The sequence below is a fragment of the Carassius carassius genome, chromosome 49 (genome assembly GCF_963082965.1).
Source record: "Carassius carassius chromosome 49, fCarCar2.1, whole genome shotgun sequence".
Lineage (NCBI taxonomy): Eukaryota > Metazoa > Chordata > Actinopteri > Cypriniformes > Cyprinidae > Carassius > Carassius carassius.
The window spans coordinates 2601271-2627420 of NC_081803.1; the positions used below are offsets into that span (position 1 = coordinate 2601271).

Sequence of the window (26150 nt, forward strand, 5' to 3'; positions counted from 1 at the left end):
CCTCACGAGAGAGAGCGGGAGGTTGGCGCTCGATATATATATATAAAAATTTTTATTTTTTTTTGCAGGACATAGAACAACTTCATGAAGGTTTGTGAGTAAAAAATGGGTATGTGTAAAAAATGGTAAAATTTTTATCCAGTATTGTTTAATAGTGCCACCTACTGCATACATCATATCATAAACAGGAGAACGTATTTGCATTCTAGCTACAGAACTGAAACGATAAGAGAATTCTTAAACTCTATCAAATATTTATTGATTTGCGTGTTCTCAGAGGGTCTCAATGAGGCTTCTTTCTGACATTTAGGAATTATATATACATGCTTTCCTAGAATAGCATACAAGACTGGAAGCATGACATGTATGTAATATATATATAATTTTCAAAACCTTTTTAATTTATAAATAGTTTTTTTTATTTTTGAGGTTTGTTTAAATCATTATACAAAAATTATATATATATATATACATTAAATAAACGCTGACATTTACATTGACCAATAAGATTTTGCTATGGGCGGGGCTACGCAGCACGACGCGACAGAAATAATAACGAAGCGACCAACGAATGTAGTTTGACGCAGCCGGTTAATCAGAGTTTGTCGCTGTGAGTGGATGAAGAACAGTGGGAAGATTAAATTCCGAGACCGAAATTCTTGTATGAGAAAACAGCCTCTACACATATGAATAAAAACCTGTGTATGTGCAAAGGAAGTGTAACTGACTCAAAAGCACACGGCAGATGGTGCGATGTGATGCGGATGGTTTGGGGGCGGGAGGGTGTTTACTGCTGTATAATCCGCTCTGATGTCACTGTCTGTGTGCCGAAGGAGGGGTCTGAGATCCGCTCGCCTAATCCCTGTGTGTTGATAAGAACAGCCGACGAAGATGAAGGCAAGCCGAGCAGCTCTTCTTCATCGCCTGTACTCTTACCAGGTGAGTGTAGCGGATGATGCTGTAGACAGCTGCTGTGTCCCGGCGGTGTGGGGTTTGACTGACCGCACAGGAGCTGCACCTGCTGATCACTTCACCGGGGAGAGATGTGTTTGCCACCGCGCAGGCCCGATACCGCACCTAATAACACGCGTTTAACTTTTATTACCGAGAGAAAGTTTCCATATTGCGCTGGTAAATCATATTTGGGTGTTTTATTGTGTGTTTAATTGAAAATATCACTAGTTTTTAATGTTCGCGGCGCCGAAATGTCCAGATGGTTAGCGGTGTCTACCTGTGCGTGACTGCAGCAGTGAATCAACACATCCACGATCGATACATTTTACAAGATACAATAACAACAATGCAGGCTCATGTTAAGGCTCTGCGTATTTCCTGATATTAAGAGGCAAGATGTTTGAAATGTTATTGTAAGATGCAAAACAAATGCCTATTTTTTTAAACATATACAGTGAACGATAACATTAGATTGAATGGAACATTAGGCTTATATGTATATAATCTTATGTTAAATACTATTGGGAAACAATAAATAAAAAATAGAACAATCTTATGATTTACGATTAAAAGCTATACATCGAACAAGACGTGCATACTTTAAAATACTGTTAAAATGTTGAAAATAAAATACAGGTTACCTTATAGGATAATTTACAGTAAAAAAAGGTTACCAAAATTACACTGTTCATTGCCAGATCCATCTCAGTCGATTATATATTCATATTTAAGTTTATTTTTATAACTTTATGCAGGTTATAGTGTTGTTTTACCATTTACAATTTTTATATTTATTAGCTTGAAAAGAGTTCATGATTTCAAGCATTGATGAACTTTAATTCATCATGTGGCCTTCTGTTTCTTAAGGTGTTTTTAAGGTGGTTCAGATTATTTTTAGGTATAAAGAAGCTGTTAGTTTATAGTTGTATTGATATCAGATAATTATTTATACAGATATTAACTGTAAAATATACAGGGACCAAAAGTTACCCCAAAATGCCTAAAACATTTTCAACATATTATTTACGGTGAGTTTCTAGCAACTGCTATAATCACAGCTGTCTTTTTTCGTTCTTTTTTTTTTAACAAGAACAGGATTTTACAACTGAAGCAGGTTTTGCATTTGGCTTTTTAACAGGGATCTCATCTTACATTGCACTTACTTACTGTGCTTTATTGTCCCGGCTGTATGTTAAGTTATATTATTATATTATTGTTTGCAATATTATTTACAGTACAATTATGTAACTGATATTCATTGTCATTTCATACACAGTTATTATTATTATTATTATTACTTAATTTTCTTTTTGTTTGTATAAGTGTATATTGCAGTTCTAATTTTTGCCATCTGAAAGTGAATAACACCACCTGCCTCCAGAACTGACTCTAATATGCATGCATGCTTTCAGTTGTAAACAATACAAAGAGGCTGCATGGTGAAAGTGAAGAGCTCTGTTTAAATAGAGAGGTAAATCCCCTGGCCCTTAAGCTTTTTATGGGAGGTTGACAGATGAATGCTGAACTCCAGGACTGGTGGAGCATGACTGCTGCCCACGGTGAGGCCATCTGTGACAGCGCTACTGACATAAACCATGTCTCTGCACAGAAACACAAATACAGCGTGTTCCTCCTTCATTATACAGACACATATGAGAGTCACATAGCTTGTTTAGACATTAGGTGCATTTATAGTTTACACTGATATCTGTTAGATCATGCTATTAACATTTTGTGGACATTATACTATGGTAATGTGGTTTTTGTTACCTGCATCCAATATAACATGTTTTCCCATATATATTATTGGATATACTAGCTTTTTGATTTCTGTGTGTTACTCAGGCTGTTCAGCAGCATCTAGACAATGAGCAGTGAGTGGGTGGAGCCATGAGCCGTAGGGAGGAGCCAGAGGAGGCGGGTCTCAGAGGTCCTCCCCCTCATCGCAGCAGACACCCCAATGGGACTCCTCTAGAGGGAGGTCGACCCAGATGGAGGCCATGCCAGCTTCACAATCCGGATGCAGAAGGCCAAGGCCACCGTCATCATCACCACCAAGCCAATCTGCACACGTCTGGATCTAGCCGAGGTCCAGCACGTCACCGTAGACGGCATGCTCCCGGTGAAGAACAATGCAGGCGGGCTGAGAGTGGAGATACAGAAGCTAGAGCTGGCCAACAGCCCAAACCGGGGGCGTCAAGACACCAGAGACTCCATCAGCACAGATATAGACAACAGCACAAAGAAGAAGAAGAACAGGTGGTCAAAACTCCTCCAAAAGAACAAGCTTCAGAGCCATTATCTCCAGAAGATTCCTCTCAAGAACTGCTGACTCCTTCTCCTCAGGAAGAACCAATCACTGATGGACTGGATGGAAACAGTCCAGATCTGGCCCACTCATCTGATACACATGTTGATCATGATCCAGAATCTTCAATGGAACAGTTGGAGGAGAAGGTTCAATGTGAAGAATCAAAGTTAGGCGAAGAGGAACTAGTGAAAGAGAACCAAAAAGATAACCATTTCAGAGAAACTCCTGAGCAGGACTATGCTCCTCCTAAGATTGGTTCAAAAAGTTATCCTGAAAGTAAAAGAACCAGTCCGCTAAGAGTAGACGTTCCTCCATTCGCCACATCTCCTCGCCAGATGATGAACAAACCTTTTTTCCAATCTCCACGAACCTTCCCTGAGACTCTTCGAAGCCACAACTCGGATCCAAAGTCGTACCCTGCTCATTTTAACACCGGTCACGCTCACACAAACAAGGATAAAGAATTCGAGAGTCCCATGTCCCAAGTTGAAGACCATCAAGAAGATCTCTCAGACTCTAGTCCTGAAGCCTGTTCTGATTCTCAACCTGAAGAGAGTCCAACAGAATATCAGACAGAATCATACCTAACAGATCCTCCTCCAGCCCTTGAGGGACCTCAAACGTATGAGAGGAACCAGAGCATGACCACGGATGAGTGTGAACCTCAGGAAGACCTCGATCAGTGTAGTTCAGTGGGCTCCAGGCTGCACCACTACGATGAACAGTCAGGAGATGAAGCCGAAAGCTCCGGGAGAGTCCGAGCCCAGCTCAGGAAGACGTCAAGCCCGACTAGCCTTCCTCAAGAAGCTCCCCCCCAAGAGGAGACTTCAGAAACTGCTCAGCTTTCACATGATTTACAGGAAGAAGTGATGGAAAGACCTGACATGTCATCTACTCCAACCCAGGATCAGATAACAGAGTCTTGCAGAGCTACAGGAGACGCTGTCTCATTGGCCATCAGGGATATTAAGGAAGCTATCGAGGAGGTTAAGACCAAGACGGTGCGTTCGCCCTACAGGCCTGACAAGATCACAGAGCCTGTGTGGGTGATGAGACAGGACGTGAGCCCTGTTGAGGAGATCCATCCTCAGCCACAGCCTCAGGTTCACTCACATCCACAGTCACCGTGTCAGCTGTCACAGTCTTCTCCACAGTATGAGGTGAGTGAGTCGTCCAGCATAATTACCACAGTTCCTTGCGGTGAAGTTGCTTATGAAAGTTAGGCCACAGTTAGACCTTTTTGCAGCCACGAAAACCTGTAAATGAGTTGAATTAAATGAATTAAGTGAATTAAATATTAGCCTTATACAGTTATCATGAACGACGGGAAAAGTCATGGAATTTGATTAACATAAGCTGTACAGTAGGAACCGTTGAATATATGATTTTACACATAAATTGAGATTTACAATTTCAATTTTTTTTTACTGCTCATCAAGTGATTAAAATCTTGTATTTACTCTGAATTTAAAAAAAAAGAACAAGTGGTATTAATGCAGCGTTTGATGATTATTTAAATAACAGAGGTTCCTTTCAACAGGCTCCAATTCAAGATGCTGAACTTCCTCTGGGAGCAGAATCCTCTGGAGTCCATCATCAGGATCAGGATCTAGACGTCAGTCCCTGTGTGCCAAGTGATGAGGTGATTTATTATATTTAAACTGCAGTTAATACATTTATGATTTATTTTATACTTAACTGTTACACTTTTACTGTAATTGTAACAATACTGTGTTTTTGGTTTGTAGACGAGGAGAAGTTTGGCCTCTTTCCCTACATATGTTGATGGTAAGTTTAAGGAAATCAGGCTCTTATGATACTGGTCGAATAAGACTCATAAGGAATTTATAATCTTACATAGTCTTGTAACATTGTAAGCCATTTTCTCTCTCTCTCTCTCTCTCTCTCTCTGTCTCTCTCTCTCTCTCTCTCTCTCTGTCTCTCTCTCTCTCTCTCTCTCTCTGTCTCTCTCTCTCTCTCTCTCTCTCTTTCTATCTATTTATAGATAGGCAGACAGAAAGGTAGATAGATAGATGTCCTTCTATATTATAAATATGATTTTTTTTAAATAAATAGTAATTTAATTATTATTTTATATACTGGTTAAAATGTTATATACATAGTTTTTATAGTAGATCTTAATTTATGCAGACATTTCTGTTTTTAGTACTATTATGAATCATGAGTATTCATAAGGAATTAATTATCCTGAATAATCTTGTAAGATTAAATGGCAATATAAATTTAAAAAATATGTCCAGGTTATATTGCAATAAAAAAAAAAATTGATACATACAACCCGAATTCCGGAAAAGTTGGGACGTTTTTTAAATTTTAATAAAATGAAAACTAAAGGAATTTCAAATCACATGAGCCAATATTTTATTCACAATAGAACATAGATAACGTAGCAAATGTTTAAACTGAGAAATTGTACACTTTTATCCACTTAATTAGCTCATTTAAAATTTAATGCCTGCTACAGGTCTCAAAAAAGTTGGCACGGGGGCAACAAATGGTTAAAAAAGCAAGCAGTTTTGAAAAGATTCAGCTGGGAGAACATCTAGTGATTAATTAAGTTAATTGATATCAGGTCTGTAACATGATTAGCTATAAAAGCTTTGTCTTAGAGAAGCAGAGTCTCTCAGAAGTAAAGATGGGCAGAGGCTCTCCAATCTGTGAAAGACTGCGTAAAAAAATTGTGGAAAACTTTAAAAACAATGTTCCTCAACGTCAAATTGCAAAGGCTTTGCAAATCTCATCATCTACAGTGCATAACATCATCAAAAGATTCAGAGAAACTGGAGAAATCTCTGTGCGTAAGGGACAAGGCCGAAGACCTTTATTGGATGCCCGTGGTCTTCGGGCTCTCAGACGACACTGCATCACTCATCGGCATGATTGTGTCAATGACATTACTAAATGGGCCCAGGAATACTTTCAGAAACCACTGTCGGTAAACACAATCCGCCGTGCCATCAGCAGATGCCAACTAAAGCTCTATCATGCAAAAAGGAAGCCATATGTGAACATGGTCCAGAAGCGCCGTCGTGTCCTGTGGGCCAAGGCTCATTTAAAATGGACTATTTCAAAGTGGAATAGTGTTTTATGGTCAGACGAGTCCAAATTTGAGATTCTTGTTGGAAATCACGGACGCCGTGTCCTCCGGGCTAAAGAGGAGGGAGACCTTCCAGCACGTTATCAGCGTTCAGTTCAAAAGCCAGCATCTCTGATGGTATGGGGGTGCATAAGTGCATACGGTATGGGCAGCTTGCATGTTTTGGAAGGCTCTGTGAATGCTGAAAGGTATATAAAGGTTTTAGAGCAACATATGCTTCCCTCCAAACAACGTCTATTTCAGGGAAGGCCTTGTTTATTTCAGCAGGACAATGCAAAACCACATACTGCAGCTATAACAACAGCATGGCTTCGTCGTAGAAGAGTCCGGGTGCTAACCTGGCCTTCCTGCAGTCCAGATCTTTCACCTATAGAGAACATTTGGCGCATCATTAAACGAAAAATACGTCAAAGATGACCACGAACTCTTCAGCAGCTGGAAATCTATATAAGGCAAGAATGGGACCAAATTCCAACAGCAAAACTCCAGCAACTCATAGCCTCAATGCCCAGACGTCTTCAAACTGTTTTGAAAAGAAAAGGAGATGCTACACCATGGTAAACATGCCCCGTCCCAACTATTTTGAGGCCTGTAGCAGAAATCAAAATTGAAATGAGCTCATTTTGTGCATAAAATTGTAAACTTTCTCAGTTTAAATATTTGGTATGTTATCTATGTTCTATTGTGAATAAAATATTGGCTCATGTGATTTGAAAGTCTTTTAGTTTTCATTTTATTAAAATTTAAAAAACGTCCCAACTTTTCCGGAATTCGGGTTGTATTATTTTCAATTCTATTTAAAATATTCTATTTGAAGTTTTCACGGGAAGCACATTTTCCCTTCAATTTTCATTACTTTTATGCAAAAATTAGTAAAGGAATGAATGCATAAAAGAATGCATAAATATATGTAATGTATTCTATTAGTATTCTTTCAATGGTAAAATGTTTTTATACAATATATCTGTTGTTTTGCCTTTTTTTCTGATTTAAATAACAAAAAATACACTATTTATACCAAAACTGAGATATTGATTCTTGTGAGAATGAGAATAACCAACACAAAAATAAACCATTCAGAGGGATTCTGCTGATTTGTGTCTTAAAATGAATGCACAGTAACAGGTTAAATGTTCTGTTGTGTTTATGGTCCACCTGTTTCCACAGTTCCTGGCCCATGTGACCCTGACGATTTGATTGATGGCATCATTTTTGCCGCAAACTACCTGGGCTCCACCCAGCTGCTGTCCGAGAGGATGCCCACGAAGAGCGCCCGCATGCAGCAGGCCCAGGAGGCCATGAGCCGTGTCCGGGTGAGAAACACACTCGTGTACAGACTGGGGACGCCCAGCTGGAGCTTCCTCTGGTGTACTAATTATCTGATATCCCTGTCTGCTTTCATTTTACAGCATGCTCAAACATGTACACACCAACACCTCACTCAGTCACTAACATCATGATTCATCTAAGGTTATGTGAGGTTATGGATGAAAAACATGTCACAGACATCTCTGGATATCTAGCGTCCATGTGCTAACAAACACATCTGAGTGACAGTTGGTTGATTCTGAGAGTCAGGTTTTTGTCTCTGGGGCTGCTGATGTCATTCTGATCACAGCCCAAATTTTGATAGTGTTTCCCACTAACCTTCAGCCTATCACAATACTGACATCCCACCCACCCGGTCCCCCTTCAGCCAAATTATCCTGTTTGATTTCATTTGGGCGTATCCTTCATCTCCAAGCCAATCGCGCTGTGTCTGAGACGCCCACCATGCCCTATTATATTTGTAGGCTTTATTTGACCATTCTCTGTTTTATTTGTCCCTTGTCGAGCAGACAGCCCAGACACAGGCCAAAATCAGAGATAAGGTACGCTATTTGTTCCTGTATACGTGCGGGTCTTTTGTAAGTTTGGTATTTTTGCAGTATTATGTATTTTTTCTTCTGACAGGCATATTTCTGATTACAAGGAGCAAGGAATTCAAATCTAACTGCCTCTTTAATACTGAACTCTTCTATGAGAGACTAGAGAGCGGTGTATTTGCTAGTACAGGAGGCGATGTGTTATTTTAAGTGTAATAGCTGTTTGTCTTCTTCTACAGTATCAGCAGGGCAGTGAGAGTGAGCCGCCGGCCAGCACAGAAGTGGACCTCTTTATATCGACACAGAGGATCAAAGTGCTCAGCGCTTACACACAGGTGCACAACACTCTTTGAATCACTTTCATGCTTGTCTCACTTTGAGCTTGCTGTTTAAAACACATGAGAGAAGAGCTCCACGTGTCTTGTGCTGGACAGGCTTGTCCCTAAAGACGCACTCTGACCGACATTTAAAGTGACTCACGACTACATGTTTTACATTTCAATTTTCATTTCAAATTTATGTACTAAAATAAATTTTTGCTATTTTTATTGAAGAATTAAGTCAAAAATGTTAGTGTGATGCAAATCATGATAGCATAATGAAGGAAAATATATTTGATAAGAAAAAATGAATTCTTTAAAAGAAAACCTTAGTAGTTTGGCATAATCTTTTATCATTATTTACAATTCAAACATTGCTTCACTGCTTGTTAAAAATATTGTATACTGCCAAGTCATGTGATGCAACAAACATGCAGGAACATAAAACAGGAAGTGATGTTTTAGAGAGGGACTCCTGAAGACCCTCATCATGGATGTGTTTCAACGTCAGCAAGTTTCTAAATTATCACATAATTTGACCTTTTCAGGACAAGGCAATGTTTATTCAGGTTGTAAAATGTCATGTGGTGCAACTGCCAAAAATTATAATGTTTATTAATTAATAAATCATGATATTCATGAAAATAATTCATGAAAAAAATAATTATTACAATGAAAATTTTACTTAAAAACAATTTTAAAAAATCTAGAAATATTTTCCAAAACAATATGAAGCCTAGATGAATGCAGAGAGCACATTTCTATGATCTTGTCATGTGTTTTAAGCTAGATTTTTGTTTTTATTAAATTAATTTTAATTTGAACTCTTGTCTTTGACCTAAATATGCAGTTACATTTTGATCAGTGTTTGGCACTTCGAAAAACCAAATTGTCCGTTTTCATCTCGGCAGGACACCATGATGGACCATCCGCTGAGGACCATCTCGTACATCGCTGACATCGGGAACATGATTGTGCTGATGGCTCGCAGGAAGATGATTCGGTCTCAGAGCGCACAGGAGAACTTGGACACCGCAGAGACGCAGCACACAAACCCAGCGCGGGACGACTGCCGCCAGTACAGGATGATCTGCCACGTGTTTGAGTCAGAAGATGTACGCGTACAAACTCTTACATTATGCAATTCGTACAAGAATGCAAATTCTTGATGTTTCTTGTATTTCCTTCGTTGTTTCTCTCTGCCAGGCTCAGCTGATTGCTCAGTCCATCGGTCAGGCCTTCAGCGTTGCGTATCAGGAGTTTCTGAGAGCCAATGGCATCGATCCAGAGGACCTGAGCCAGAGAGAGTACAGCGACCTACTCAACACTCAGGACATGTACAACGATGACCTCATTCACTTCTCCAAGTCTGAAAACTGCAGAGATGTAAGTTTAAGTCTACATCTCTTAAGTTTGTTAAGTTTTAATTTCATATATTTTAAGATAACTGGGGGAATTCTGGTAATATCAGTCAGGTTTGGTGTGCCTCTTATTAAATCATACATATAAAATGATAAAGATTCATTAATTAATTAGATTTCTGTTTGAAAATGTTGCCCAATGACTAATGTTCAATGCTAAAAGGTTTAATTTTAGTTCTAAAATGCCTGAGATAGGAAATATCACACTACATATTGCTCTGTAAGAAAAAAATCACAACACATATTACTCCTTAAGAAGAAATCACGTTACATATTACTATTTAAGAAGAAATCACGCTACATACTGTTTTACCCCTTAAGAAGAAATTACGCTACATATTACTCCGGAAGAAGAAATGACGCTACATATTACTCCGTAAGAAGAAATTACGCTACATATTACTCCGTAAGAAGAAATCATGCTACATATTAATCCGTAAGAAGAAATGACACTACATATTACTCCGTAAGAAGAAATCATGCTACATATTAATCCGTAAGAAGAAATGACACTACATATTACTCCGTAAGAAGAAAAGACGCTACATATTACTCCGTAAGAAGAAATCATGCTACATATTAATCCGTAAGAAGAAAAGACGCTACATATTACTCCGTAAGAAGAAATTACGCTACATATTACTCCGTAAGAAGAAATCATGCTACATATTAATCCGTAAGAAGAAATGACACTACATATTACTCCGTAAGAAGAAAAGACGCTACATATTACTCCGTAAGAAGAAATCATGCTACATATTAATCCGTAAGAAGAAAAGACGCTACATATTACTCCGTAAGAAGAAATCATGCTACATATTAATCCGTAAGAAGAAAAGACGCTACATATTACTCCGTAAGAAGAAAAGACGCTACATATTACTCCGTAAGAAGAAATCATGCTACATATTAATCCGTAAGAAGAAATGACGCTACATATTAATCCGTAAGAAGAAAAGACGCTACATATTACTCCGTAAGAAGAAATCATGCTACATATTAATCCGTAAGAAGAAATGACACTACATATTACTCCGTAAGAAGAAAAGACGCTACATATTACTCCGTAAGAAGAAATCATGCTACATATTAATCCGTAAGAAGAAAAGACGCTACATATTACTCCGTAAAAAGAAATCATGCTACATATTACTCCGTAAAAAGAAATGACGCTACATATTACTCCGTAAGAAGAAAAGACACTACATATTACTCCCTAAGAAGAAATCATGCTACATATTAATCCGTAAGAAGAAATGACGCTACATATTAATCCGTAAGAAGAAAAGACGCTACATATTACTCCGTAAGAAGAAATCATGCTACATATTACTCCGTAAGAAGAAATCATGCTACATATTACTCCGTAAGAAGAAAAGACGCTACATATTACTCCGTAAGAAGAAAAGACGCTACATATTACTCCGTAATAAGAAATCATGCTACATATTTTTCCGTAAGAAGAACCGTAAGAAGAAATGACGCTACATATTACTCCGTAAGAAGAAATTACGCTACATATTACTCCGTAAGAAGAAATCATGCTACATATTAATCCGTAAGAAGAAATGACACTACATATTACTCCGTAAGAAGAAATCATGCTACATATTAATCCGTAAGAAGAAATGACACTACATATTACTCCGTAAGAAGAAAAGACGCTACATATTACTCCGTAAGAAGAAATCATGCTACATATTAATCCGTAAGAAGAAAAGACGCTACATATTACTCCGTAAGAAGAAATTACGCTACATATTACTCCGTAAGAAGAAATTACGCTACATATTACTCCGTAAGAAGAAATCATGCTACATATTAATCCGTAAGAAGAAATGACACTACATATTACTCCGTAAGAAGAAAAGACGCTACATATTACTCCGTAAGAAGAAATCATGCTACATATTAATCCGTAAGAAGAAAAGACGCTACATATTACTCCGTAAGAAGAAATCATGCTACATATTAATCCGTAAGAAGAAATGACGCTACATATTACTCCGTAAGAAGAAAAGACGCTACATATTACTCCGTAATAAGAAATCATGCTACATATTAATCCGTAAGAAGAAAAGACGCTACATATTACTCCGTAACAAGAAATCATGCTACACATTCCTCCGTAAGAAGAAATGATGCTACATATTAATCCGTAAGAAGAAATAACGTTACATATTACTCCGTAAGAAGTAATCATGCTACATATTACTTGTAAGAAAAAATGATGCTACATATTACTCCGTAAGAAGAAATCATGCTACACATTACTCCGTAAGAAGAAATGACGCAACATATTAATCTGTAAGAAGAAATTACGCTACATATTAATCTGTAAGAAGAAATTACGCTACATATTAATCTGTAAGAAGAAATGACGCTACATATTAATCTGTAAGAAGAAATGACGCTACATATTAATCTGTAAGAAGAAATGACGTTACATATTACTCTGTAAAAAGAAATTACAATACATATTACTCCGTAAGAAGAAATAATGTTAAATATTACTCAGTAAGAAGAAATCATGCTACACATTACTCCATAAGAAGATATGACGCTACATATTACTCCGTAAGAAATCACGCTACATATTACTCTGTGAGAAAAAATCAAGCTACACATTACTCCTTAAAAAGAAATCACCCTACATATTACTCCGTAAGAAGAAATCACGCTACACATTACTCCATCATGAAAAATCACGCTACACATTACTCTGTAAGAAAAAAAATACTACATATTACACCGTAAGCCAAGAAAAAAATCTGTAATTTTTTGAAATGTGGTAAACTACTTGATAAATATAATACCAGGAATATCAAACCATTTTTAATGTAGAAATATGTACAGGACAACAAACATTAGGGACAAAAATAGATTCTACATTTTCCCGTAATATGCATAAAAAAATTTTTTTTTTTTTTTTTGGGCAAAATGCAGGTAGAACGGGACTTTTTGCACTGGTAACAAATGATGATGATGCAAACTGGCTGATATTCCAAAGAAAAACTAATTAACTAATTTTAAAACTATTAAATATTATGACTAAGTTCATTATTTATGCTTTTACCTGCAATTATATCAGTAAAGAGTCAGGAGGATGCAATTTGGACACAAATCGGACATAAATGGCTTTATAATAACTTTATCTTCTTCTGTACATTCTTCAGGAGTCATAGGGTCTTCACTAAACAAAATCACTGCTAGAGTACATTTGAAACATGAATGCACACTGCGTCAGTATTTGGGATGTGTTTGTGTCAGGTGTACATCGAGAAGCAGAAAGGGGAGATTCTGGGTGTGGTAATTGTGGAGTCTGGCTGGGGCTCCATCCTCCCCACCGTCATCATCGCCAGCCTGATGCACGGCGCACCCGCGGCCAAGTCTGGACGTCTCAACATCGGCGATCAGATCATGACGGTCAACGGCACAAGTCTGGTGGGACTGCCACTCTCCACCTCCCAGAGCATCATTAAAGTAGGACTCGTTTCTTTTACATTTTACGTTGATATGATTCTTTAAAAGTCTTTAACATACTTTGGTTAGAATTTTTCAATGGTAGTGTAAAAACAATTTTTTTCCACTTTCAAAAACCACTCTTTTCAAGGCATGCAGTTTTGTGGCATTTCCCTTTAAATGTTAATGAGCTTTGCTGACCCCGCCCCTTTCTTCTGAGCCGCTCTCAGAGGTACTGTTTACTTATTCATTGTGAAACTTGCTAATTAGCACATTATTAGGAAAGGTGATTTGCGAAGATTCTTTAAAAAACCTTACACTTTGCGAAGATTCTTTAAAAAACCTTACACTTACCGTTGCAGCTTTTATCTTAAGCTTTAGCAATTTAGACTCAGCACAAAAATGGATTCCAAAGGAGTTTTATTTAAGCATGTTGCTAAGCTAATGACTCAATAATGAGCATAAAAACACATAACACAAAATTGTGAGGTAAAATAATCATGTTTTTAATAAGCTTAAATTGACTATATTCTGGATAGATTTCTTCTTTTACAGTTGGTCGGCGTGGATTCCGGGATTGCCTTGTTCACAAATGGTGCTTGTTGTGTGTTCAGGGTCTGAAGGCTCAATCCAGGATCAAGATGAACATCGTCAGGTGTCCTCCTGTGACCATGGTGCTCATTCGCCGACCAGACCTACGCTACCAGCTGGGTTTCAGTGTACAGAATGGCATTGTGGGTATTCACATCCAGACATCAGAAATGGGTTGTCAGTTTCTGTCCTGTTTTCTGAGCCACTAAGAGAGTTTGTGTTGTGTTCAGATCTGCAGTCTGATGCGAGGGGGGATCGCAGAGAGAGGAGGGGTCCGCGTCGGCCATCGCATCATTGAGATCAATGCTCAGAGCGTGGTGGCCACGGCTCACGAGAAGATCGTTCACATCCTGTCCAACGCTGTGGGAGAGGTAAAGATCCCCCATGTCTGTTCTCTCCTTCAGTCAATCACTTCACTCACACGATACAATTAATAAACCAGATGAAAAATCAGTCAGAATTCAGTAGTCTGAAAGACATTTTATATTGTATGTTTTTTTGTAAAAATAAGGAAATATTTTATTATTTCAAAAAATTATTAAAGTCAAAACAATTAGTCAAATGCTGCTTCGTATGACTGTTTTTGAATCCGTTTTATAAATCAAAGATTTTTTTGTTTATTAGATTATGCACGGCTTCAGTTTTGATAATTCCACGCTAATTGAGTGCATGATTTCATGAAATTTGATTTCGGATAGTTTCAACTCTAAATTCACACACATCTGTGATTAATATAAATGTGCATATTATATATACAGTTAGTTTCTATGTTGTTAGGCAACTGTAAATTACTGTTGAACTGTATGGAAAAGACTTATTAATAGAGTTCAAAATATGTTCCATATTGGTTGGCTTTCATCATGTTTCTATTAGTCATTTTATTACAATAGAACAGCACCTCAGGCGTTATAGTGCGTTATAGTGACCTTACCACAAACAACAAGGTTTTACATCATTAAAAATATATTTTTGCTTCATTTAGATAACTGAAATACTTTGGAGATACTGTTTTAGTTTTTGTATTTTTGTTGTTGTATTTTTCATTTTATTATTATTATTAAAAGTTTTAGTAAAGTTTTTTTTTTTTGCATTTATGCCATTTTTAGTAGTTTTTTTAAACACACACACACACATACACACACATCATTTTTATTAATTTCAAAATTAGAAATGTTGCTCTGGCAACTAAAATGTTAACATTTTTTTAGATTTTATTTTATTTCCAGTATATATATATATATATATATATATATATATATATATATATATATATATATATATGTATGTATGTATGTATGTATGTATGTATGTATGTATATGTGTGTGTGTGTGTGTGTAAGGCCTTTGCACTACAACTATGTACTAAAAAAGTAAAAGTTTTAAGAAAAGTTTCATGTACAGACAACAACATTGTCAGAATTATCACTTTAACTATACTTAGTTAGCTACTGTATAATAAACCTGGCTGGATTTGCTGATAGCTTGTTGCTAAGCGGATTGCTCAAAACTCATCTTATAAAATATGGTGCACTCATGAATGGTGACCCAGTGGAGGTGAATACTGTTATATGTTGTTTTTGTCAGATCCATATGAAGACTATGCCTGCAGCCATGTACCGCCTGCTCACGGCTCAGGAACAACCCGTCTACATCTGACACCTTCACCTCCATTATTTATTGAATGATTAATATAACTGTTTACAGATTTATTTAACTGGATGTATTTATTTATTACACATTAGTGCAGAAACCAAACACCATGTGATTCCAGCACCATGTGACTTGTTGATCTCTGAACGCCTGGCATCACACCCGACATCGACACCCGACTGGACCTAAACTATCACAGGATTCACTCTAACTCTGACACAGATCTGATGTATGAGCTCTACTGTTCAACTCAAAGTAAAGGAATCAATCAACTAAATATTTACATTGCTTTGTTTTCATTAAAGTACATGTTCTATTGAACACATTTATATAAACCCAAGGTCTCTAGAATAAAGTGGTAATCTGACTTTACTTCCATTTCTGGTTAATCTGCTCTTAAATAAAAGGATTTGGTGGGTCTCCAAACGTTCAACACTATCACACTGTTGTGGGTTTAACAGAAAACGACAGCATTCACAAGGAAACTAACTTATGTAATGTAGGAAACATTGTATTTGGCATTAACATTTGGACAGTACAAAACACAGAAAAACCAATAGTCTTTAGTGTCACATGAACCATGATCGGTGATTTTATATATAAATATAAATTCTAGTTTGTATCAAGGTGTTTTATATTTGATCTATTTAATGCATTCATGCTGAGTAAAAACGTTCATTTATGTAAATTTGCAACCATTTAGATTGCAGAACTTTTGTAGTAAGTATAATAGCACAATTAATAATAATATAAGAGATGATCATTCATCTGAATCGGTTCATTTCTGCTCTAGATATGGTTTGGTTATTGATAGTAACAGACAAGCATGAACAACGACAAGCAAAAGTAACACTAAAAGTCAGGTTTATTGATTTGTCTTTTAAAAAAAGTAAAAAGCCCACACCTCTGTTTTATTAGTGGTTAAACCCAAAGCACTGATCACAGACACACACCAATAGTGTGAACAATACACATGATCTTCTTCTGTTCTCAGAGAATCAATGTAAAAGCTGATGTGACATTATACCAGAAGACAGTTTTTAACATAGTTAGAGCAAGCATTAAAGGCATCAGCTCAGCATAAGTTAATACATCAATGACATTAAGGCACTCCAGCAAATGTTTTGGAAAATAACATTTAAAACAATTTAAATTTTAGTTTATGGCAAACTTCAGCAGTGTAAATGAGGACAGTGTAACGTTAACTCCATCTAGTAGCTAGTGGCGTTGTGAAAAAAAAAGGGAAAAAAAAAAAAAATACAGGCAGACATGAAATATAGACTGATATTTCATATAAAAATATTGCAGGTATAAAAAGATGCTGTTTTATAACTGGTGTGTATATACTGCCTGTGTGTTTTAGCATGTGCTTTATCTGTGGTTCAGTCCCTCTTACTCACACAAGAACTTGAAGCACATTCAGTTGCTTTATCATGACATGCACAGGAAACCTCCTGTTTGTGGGACAAAGGGTGTTAGAGTTCAGTGTCGTTGTATTTCTGGGCACTGTAGTAGCCTCTGCGGGTTTGGTCTGCCAGCTGGCGGCGATACTCCTCTTCATCATCATCATCATCATCGGCGCGACGGTGAGAGCGGCTCTCTGAATACGGCGCTTTGGAGGAGCTCTGGGACTCAGAGTTTGAGCTGGAGCTGAAGGGAATACAGCCATCACTGAACGGTTGTGTGTTGAAATGAGTATTAGAGGAAAAAAAGCCCAGGAACAAACTTACCCAATTGGTTGAGGCCTGTTTTGGTTTGGTTTGGGCTTGAGGGGAACTGCATAAATATCTGGATGTTTCTGAGATATTTCCAGCTGTTAACCAAAATAATAATGCTTGTAAATTTCAAAGAATTCAATTTTTGGAAACTATATTGGTCAGTAAATCATGAATTTCATGAATTTAACGTCCAGGTCATATTTCACCCCAAAAAAGAACAAAGTGTTTAAAGCACGAAGAAACACATCCACGTACATACATTTGTATAATTGTACTTTGGATATGTGACCCCAAATAAGCCTATAGACAATTTTTTGTTTTAAATTCAAATCAAGTACATATATATATCCCTTTTAAAACTAAAAATTATATACATTGCAGGTATAAAATATATGTGTGTATATATATATAATATATACATATATATAAATATATACACACACACACACACACGCTTAACTCTCATGACAATAATAAAAATAAATTCAAATTATAATTGTTATAATAAATTGTATATTAAAATTGTAATAATAAATATTTTATGTATACATATTTTCCTAGTGATTTTGGAGTGATTTTCTTATGAATTTCATTGATTTAAATTTTCTGGAAACTAATTTTTATTATTAGATGAATTTTATTCATTTTCTGTTCTTTTAATTTATATATAATTTAAAATGACAGGAAATAATATTGAAGACATAGACACATATGTACTTTACATATATACACATATTAATGAAATAAAACATTATACACATAATATAATCTTATATTTAAATATTTTATATATTATTATATATTCTAATATATATTTGACCTCAAATCTTCCTGTTTAGGCAACTCTTGGATCTAATTAAAATCAGCATAAACTAAAATAAGATGCTTAATCGTCATGACAATAATGAAAATAAATGTAAAATGTGTTTATTTATTAATTTCCTTCACTTTATGCAAATATATAAATATTTTCCTGCTGATTTTGTGGTGATGTATAACATTTGTTGTATAAATGAGGCTGCTGGTGTATAGTGTGTATGAGATGAGACGAGACACAAACCCGTGCTTGTTCGGCCTCCTGCAGCTCCAGCATCCTCTTGGCCCGGGCCAGGTGGTCCATTTGCTCAAAGGCCTTCACCTTTCCCCGGAAGGTGCGGTTGGCGGGGTCATCTACAGGGTCAGAGGTCGTTTCGTCAGCTGAGCCCGTCCTCACTGTGAAGCTAGGCTTCTGAGCTACCGGCGGTGGAAGAGGTTTGTTACTGACAGGAGGGTCACTGCTGACTGTGCTGCTGGAGCGAGAGTCTGCAGGACGAGAAGCTGCCCGCACCTGCAGGAACACCAGCTGATCAACTCACTGTCTGTCATGGGCCAAAGAACGCCTCAGGGGAGGAGAGGAGAGGAACTGACCTTCGGGGGCTCAGGAACAAATGATGGAGGCGGGCTGGGGTCCCGCTGCACCTCTCTGCTCGCAGGCTTCTTTGAACGCTCATGAGGAACAGGTATGGGTCTCTGCGGAAGAGGAAAAAGTGATAAATGTAGCATTAATTCATTTACATATACATTATAAAAATAAAAACTTTAATACATCCTTATACAATAGAAAGGTTTTCAATTCCTAAATTAAAATATACTTTGATATAAGTCTTAAAAAAATAAAATAAATAAACATTATGCAGGTTTAAAAAAATAAAAAAAAAGTATTATTTGAACAATAATAATTATTATTACTATTATTTTTTATGTACACTAATGTTCAGTAGTTTCACAAAGACTGCATTTTTTTTATTAAAAACAAGACATTATTACAATTTAAAATAACTATTTTCTACTTTAATATTTTTTTTTTAATGTAATTCATTCCTTTATTTTTCCAGCATCATTCCTCCTGTTTTGCTATTTAATATTTTAGTGGAAACTATGATACTTTTTCAGGATTTCTTGATGAATACAAAGTTAATAAAATCAGCATTTATTTGAAATAAAAATCTTGTGTAGCAAATGTCTTTACGGTCACTTTCAATCAATTTAATACCTCTTTCCTGAATAAAAAAACCTACTAACCTCAACAATTTTTAACAGTAGCTTAAAGTAATGTTGTCATTATTAAAAAAAAGAAAAGAAAAAGAACATCAATGAGGTTTAACCAACATGCAGCAAGTAATTTTCATCATGAAACATAAAATTGCATCACAGAATGAATCCTGTAAAAAAAATAAAAATAATAATAATAATTCCTGCTAGCTGTAAATTAACATTTTTTTTGCCTTAAAAGTGTTATGAAAGATTTTGTGTACATTCAAATGCATTTAAACCTCTTGACTTCTACAGTTATTAATCAAAGCCTTTTACATGGCACATAAACTATCTACCAGTGTTAGACTGATGTTGAACATGAATGTGTGTTGAATATGCAGTTTCACAAGTGTCCTGTAGGGAGCAGTGTGCACAAACACTTTTCTCATCACTGATACTCTCATTATGATCAGTGATTATGATACTGAAAACAGGATGACTAACCTTTACAGATATAATATAATCGAATGACTTAGTGCTAAATGTTTCCAGGAAGCATTTGGGCAGGGCTTAAATGTCATTCCCGCCAGTGGTGAAAGGACACAGAGGAGTAGTAGTTTCCAGAGCACACTAACCTCCTCGCTAACAGGCTCAGACGAGCGGCTGATGGCTGACATCGGCTGTGGCTCGTCCGTGGTCTCGTCAAGCTCGGTGTCTGTGTATGCGCCGCCCTCATCCTCGTAGTCGCTGGTCAGACGGCTGTCCATGCTCAGGTAGTCTGCGCTCATGGCCGACAGGTACGACATACAGTCATCATGGAGATCCAGGTCCTCCTCAGACCCATCGAGCTGAAACATTACAGAAAACCTCTGAAAGCTCTGATCATCTGTAATTTCACACGGAGGCTGGCTAAACATTAACATAATGAGTAAAAGCAGTTGTGTAGAATAAAGCAGTTGTGTAGAACTGATATGTATAAATGCTGACCTTGCTTTCACAGACCCAGACAGCTTTCTCTTGTTGTTCTCGTATGGCATCCTTGAGACTTCCATACCAAGCATCATGGGAAGAGTTCAGATCAATGGTAGCTGGACAAGGAAGTGTAATTTAGACATTTATAACTTCATTTTATTCGGAATATAATTTTTTAGCTTTTTATTTATTTTTCTGCTATAATTGTATTTTAATTCTGAGAGTAAACCTCTGTTGTGTAGCACTTTGTTGGCCAAAAACAATTAATTAAAAAAAGATACATTTTCATTCGAGTACATTTTAAAATACTTATTGAATTATTACTGTTTAATGCATTCGTTTGATTACCTAAATTTTTGATAATAAAAAAAAAAAAAACTGTACTCATAAATCCAGAAAACTTAAACTCACAACCCAGAATTTCTCAAAAATGTAAATGGCAGCATTTTTGTAAAAGGGTTAATAAATTCAGTTGTTAAAGTTTCATGAATTCAATTGATTAATAAAGTTTAATTAAACCATTAAAATGCAATGATGACCAAAAAAGGGAAACGTCCAATTTGGAAAAAATTAAACCCTAACTTTTCTTAAACTTTTAATAAATTGTTTTTAAATGGATTTATATGAATAAGACATAACATTTAATCGAACCATCGATTAAAAATAAAACTAAATAAAATTTAAAAGGCAAAAAACTTCTGAAAAAATAAAACGGAAGACATAATAATAAAAAGAAATAAATAGGAACTTGGGAAAGAATAGAATGGCTCTTATAAGGTTGTAGTTTCTACATGATCTCATCAGACTGACCAGTGAACAGGTGGGAGCAGGTTTTGCGCAGTTTAACTGCTTGTTCGTAAAGCTTGCGTGAACTGCGGCTAGATCCGGGAGCCAGGCGGTTTCTCATGGTCTTCACCCCCTGCTTACTGTCTGGGTTGAGGAAAATGACGATGGGATACCACTGGGTGTAGTTCAGGGTGTCCACAGCCTTCGGGGTGACATCGAGCAGAGCATGTAGATCCTAGGATCAAGAAAAGAATATTGTTAGATATTTATGTATTTTTGTTATGTACACACCTTCAGAAGCTTGACTGTGGGCTGTTACCTGCTCGATGATCTGACGAATAGTATTGAGTCTCACAACACCAGACGACTTCTCTGAGCCTGCGTCTTTCGGTTCGGTCTCTGTCATGGGAGAAACACAGGTCAAACGCCTCATCCACACACCTACACATCACTACAACTGAAGAGATCCTTCATAAGAGTTGAGAAAGGCTTACTCGCTATGATAAACTCATCTGGAAGATCATTGGCCAGTTTTTCATTGGCTACATCTGAAATAGGGCCGAATATTACGACAGGTCTTCTGAACCCAGCTGGTGGGAGAGAGAGAAAAGACACTTAGTGTATAAACATGTCAAGCTTCTTAACTAAAATGACATTAAACAAAACAAACAAACAAAAAACTTAATTATATATTTTTTAAATGTATTAAAAACAACACACTGATCAACACTAAATTAATAACAAAAAAAGAATAGGATCAATCATAAATACGTTTGAATAAAAAAAAAAAAATTGTAATTCATAAAATGCATAAATAAAAGGCCTGTATAGATTAACAAAATAAATTTAATGATATATATATATTTTCCTTAATTTAGTCCTGAAACATTCCAATGTGTTTCTAAAGAGAGTCTGAGGTACAGTGACTCACCTTCCCGCAGCACCACTCTCTCGTAGGCTGGGAAGCGTGTGGTGACCGGTGTAGCGCTCAGATCCTCTCTGCTCTTGCGAAGGTCTTTTTTCTTGGCTGCTCTTTGACCTCTCAGCCTCCAGAAGTCTCCTCTGTCATTGGCAGCGCCTTTCTGTGCGTTCTGAACGTTTGCCATCTGCTCCGCTCTGATAGTATGCAAATAACACGATCACACAAACACTTAACAAATAATGAGCTTTTAACGTCAACATGTAATGGCAGACCAGGTGAGGTCACTTTCGATTTATGTTGACTTTAAGAGAACTTTTCCTCCTAGTAATACTACTGAATAAATACAGTTATACCAAGTCGTAAAGTGAAGACATTTGCAGTGAGAGCCAGTGTGTATTCAAGTCGAATCAAACGAGTCTCACCTGCTCTTGTTGGGTATGATGCCTTTCTCCAGGAGCTGATTGTCTTTGTCCATGCGGATGGCCAGCCAGTTACCCAGCTTTCCGTCGTACAGGGTGTCCACCACTTTAAAAACCTCTCCTCTGGAGAAGGTCAAACTCTGAGGGAGCTCTTTCTCATATTCAAAGTGAGTTCTGATGAAGAAGTTATCACCTCGTCCAGAGGCCAGGATGTCTTTATAAACTAAAACAAATCAAGAGTCATCAGACTAAAAATGTAATTTAAAATAACTTTTCTATTTTAATATATTTTAATTTATTCCAGTGACGCGAAGCTGTATTTCAGCATCATTGCTCCAATCATACTGACCCTGAGCTTTTGAACAGTTATGTACATTACTCTATTGTATATTACTCTACTGAGTGTTTTGAAGTACCATCAGGTTTGCTTTGAGACAGGATGGTCACATCCTCTCCTTTGGGAATCTCTAGTAAATACAGGACTGCGTCTTCCCGGATCATTCCTCTAAAATCCATATTATTCACCTGAAAGGATAGAAACACTTGAAATTACCACTTGACAATGTTGGAAAATGTATGATGGATTAAGGCACATAATATTAAAAGCAGAGCCAGTGCAGTTGCACCTTCACGATCTGGTCTCCGGTGCGGAGTCCCTCGATCTCAGCAGGACTGTCCTCCTGAACGCCTGCGATAAAAATGCCCACATCGTTTCCTCCAGCGAGACGCAGGCCAACACTATCGCCCTTCTGGAAGCGCACCATCACAGTGTTGGGGCTGTGGGAGATTTGTAATTAGAACCACAAAGTTGTCTAAATATAGGAATAATTAGGATCCAAGCACATGATCCTTTATAACAGGAAAGTCTGAGTCAATCCAGTACAAACCCGTATATCTCCTGGTCCTCCAGACTGGGTCGCAGGGGAACCTTTGGCAGAGGCTTGGCTTTCACTGGAACACTTTTCGGAGCAGCATTTACCACAGGAGCTGTATACAAAACAACGCACATCATCGGTTTCTACTATTCTTCTGATTCTACATGGAGAAATTGACCACGGTTATGAGATGTAGGAGTATTGCATTACATAACTCCCTTTCCAGAGGAAGTGTTGTACCTGGAGACTGGCTGCGAGGCTCTTCCTTCTCCACAGGTGGAGACGGGAGCTCCACCGGCGCCGCTCTGAACGGAGTCGGCATCGCTCCCATTTTAGCCAGTCTGTTAGGAGGCTCATCTCTACCAACAGAAGAACCACAGTGCATTTGGAAAACCATTCTATCATGCTTCTGCTTCTTTCTGATCAGGTTTCTGATTCAGTTATATATCTGCCTGCTTTCTAGTCTTATAAGCCGAATCAAACATAAATGTGCTTTTGTTTAATACGGTCACCAAAAATTAGTTCCTAATAGTTTTATGCTCAGATTAATAACTAAATTATTTCAATTTGAAAATGATCACCCTCTGAAATGTTCATTTGGCTAATGTAAGTAGTTTTTGCTAGTAACTTATAGCATCGCTATTCATTTTAAAGGGTAGTTTGACTGTAGTTTAAATAGCATGTACATTATTAACGTTTAACTTGGCAAGCTAGTCACTTAGTAATTAACTAGCTACTTGGTAACACTTTACAATAAGGTCCCATTAGTTAATGCATTAACTAACATTAAGTAACAATGAGCAACACATTTGTTACAGCGTCAGCGTTTATTCATTTTTAGGTTACACTTTATTTTAAGGTATTTATATTATACATTTAAATAGCGAGTAATCTTAATTAACTCCATGTACTTGTACTATATGGTTAGGATTAGGATTCAGGTTTGGCTTAGGGTTACTTGTATGTAATTATCCATAATTAGTTGTTATTATAATAGTAAGTAAACATAACGCTGTTGAATGAACTGTTCAGGTCCATTAAATAATATCAACAAATACAACTTTTGAATTTATTAATGTAATTAGCTAAGATAATAAATGCTTTTGAATCGTCTTATTATAAGTTCCAAGTTAACTTATGTAGTTAACAAATGGAGCCTTATTGAAAAAGTGTTACAGTAACTTCAATGTTTGGAAACAATAACTGATGATGGTTGAAGTCTGAGGGTATCACCTGCTTTTGTCCTGCAGTCTCTCATTAGAGGAGTGTGAGGAGAGGTCAGAGTGATGACTGCGTCGGTCCTCTTGAGGAGAATAGGAGCGGTACGACACAATATCTGAGATATCTGCAACACACAGCACATGACATCATCACTAGAGCAAGGCACATGCTTTGAGGGACCATTTATATCCGCGGTACAAACGGAGCATGAAGGGTTACACACCAGGGTCCCAAAGCTCCTAAACCTGAGATATATAACGCCAGCTACTAATTAAAACCAAATTTGTTTCCATCATTCTTATATCTTACATTATTTAATCTAAAAACCAATACAGATTTTCAGAAGAACATGAACCAACAACTTTGCAAAACATATGACAAGTCTCACTAGAGTTTATAAAAATACATTTTTCATAAACTTTGGATTATGGGTAGGGTTTATGTAATCCTCCCAAAGCCAAAAGCTCTTTCTCTCCAATCCAGTGACAGTACAGCAGTTAAATAAAAAGTCAAGAGGTCAGAGGTCACTTAGAGATTAAGGCTGGGTTTCGCCGAATACCTCATGACAGCATACATCATCACTTTACATGTGTCACGAGGTAATTATACATATACAAACAATATTCAATCAAACAATAATATCAATTATTGTTTATTAAACATTTAAAATAAATTAAAACTATTGAAGAAATAATCTTAAGTCCTTTTATATTTATATGACCGGGTTGGCAGCCATAACAGAACTTTGAATCATCCTAAAATAGAAAAATAAGTTTTTTTCACACATCCAGATAAATGGAAATCGTGTACACAAATGCTTGCTCAATCAAACGCTCATTAAGAAAGGGAATGTCCCTCCCCCGTACAGCAACAACAAACAGAAAATCATTATCACTTCTACAACCCGAATTCCGGAAAAGTTGGGACGTTTTTTAAATTTTAATAAAATGAAAACTAAAGGAATTTCAAACCACATGAGCCAATATTTTATTCACAATAGAACATAGATAACGTAGCAAATGTTTAAACTGAGAAATTTTACACTTTTATCCACTTAATTAGCTCATTTAAAATTTAATGCCTGCTACAGGTCTCAAAAAAGTTGGCACGGGGGCAACAAATGGCTAAAAAAGCAAGCAGTTTTGAAAAGATTCAGCTGGGAGAACATCTAGTGAATAATTAAGTTAATTGATATCAGGTCTGTAACATGATTAGCTATAAAAGCTTTGTCTTAGAGAAGCAGAGTCGCTCAGAAGTAAAGATGGGCAGAGGCTCTCCAATCTGTGAAAGACTGCGTAAAAAAATTGTGGAAAACTTTAAAAACAATGTTCCTCAACGTCAAATTGCAAAGGCTTTGCAAATCTCATCATCTACACTGCATAACATCATCAAAAGATTCAGAGAAACTGGAGAAATCTCTGTGCGTAAGGGACAAGGCCGGAGACCTTTATTGGATGCCCGTGGTCTTCGGGCTCTCAGACGACACTGCATCACTCATCGGCATGATTGTGTCAATGACATTACTAAATGGG

At 36.8% G+C, this 26150-nt stretch overlaps 2 protein-coding genes across 3 annotated transcripts in view; one reads left to right on the forward strand and one right to left on the reverse strand.

Moving 5' to 3' along the window:
• Positions 1-802: 802 nt before the first annotated feature.
• LOC132132077 (amyloid-beta A4 precursor protein-binding family A member 1-like) lies at positions 803-15845 on the forward strand. 2 transcript variants are annotated; one of them, XM_059544312.1, is made up of 13 exons: positions 803-939; positions 2800-4425; positions 4806-4907; positions 5014-5053; positions 7551-7696; positions 8222-8254; positions 8488-8583; positions 9480-9683; positions 9775-9954; positions 13260-13472; positions 14066-14185; positions 14273-14413; positions 15627-15845. In XM_059544312.1, the coding sequence occupies exons 2-13, from the start codon at positions 2845-2847 to the stop codon at positions 15696-15698; spliced, it is 2928 nt and encodes a 975-aa protein (XP_059400295.1). In that variant the 5' UTR covers positions 803-939; positions 2800-2844; the 3' UTR covers positions 15699-15845. The 2 variants fall into 2 exon arrangements, with proteins under 2 accessions (XP_059400295.1, XP_059400296.1); XM_059544313.1 differs by lacking the exon at positions 8222-8254.
• Positions 15846-16743: 898 nt separating this feature from the next.
• The window catches only part of LOC132132112 (tight junction protein ZO-2-like), a 32036-nt gene continuing 22629 nt past the window's right edge, over positions 16744-26150 (reverse strand). Inside the window, exons 9-24 of the mRNA XM_059544368.1 lie at positions 24631-24742; positions 23638-23756; positions 23410-23509; positions 23149-23299; positions 22939-23047; positions 22526-22745; positions 22113-22297; positions 21676-21771; positions 21501-21580; positions 21206-21416; positions 20411-20511; positions 20059-20271; positions 18818-18919; positions 18471-18737; positions 17423-17505; positions 16744-17336 (exon numbers count right to left, since the gene is read on the reverse strand). Coding sequence (XP_059400351.1) covers positions 17168-17336; positions 17423-17505; positions 18471-18737; positions 18818-18919; positions 20059-20271; positions 20411-20511; positions 21206-21416; positions 21501-21580; positions 21676-21771; positions 22113-22297; positions 22526-22745; positions 22939-23047; positions 23149-23299; positions 23410-23509; positions 23638-23756; positions 24631-24742 — 2318 coding nt within the window. The 3' untranslated portion in view covers positions 16744-17167. The remainder of the gene's footprint in view (positions 17337-17422; positions 17506-18470; positions 18738-18817; positions 18920-20058; positions 20272-20410; positions 20512-21205; positions 21417-21500; positions 21581-21675; positions 21772-22112; positions 22298-22525; positions 22746-22938; positions 23048-23148; positions 23300-23409; positions 23510-23637; positions 23757-24630; positions 24743-26150) is intronic.

What these genes read in the sequence shown, in the direction of transcription:
- LOC132132077 (XM_059544312.1), top strand. Translation starts at nt 2,845, where the DNA reads ATGAGCCGTAGGGAGGAGCCAGAGGAGGCGGGTCTCAGAGGTCCTCCC. An exon ending in TCAGTGTACAGAATGGCATT is followed by an intron (nt 14,186 to 14,272) that starts GTGGGTATTCAC and finishes TGTTGTGTTCAG; the next exon opens with ATCTGCAGTCTGATGCGAGG. An exon ending in TGTCCAACGCTGTGGGAGAG is followed by an intron (nt 14,414 to 15,626) that starts GTAAAGATCCCC and finishes TGTTTTTGTCAG; the next exon opens with ATCCATATGAAGACTATGCC.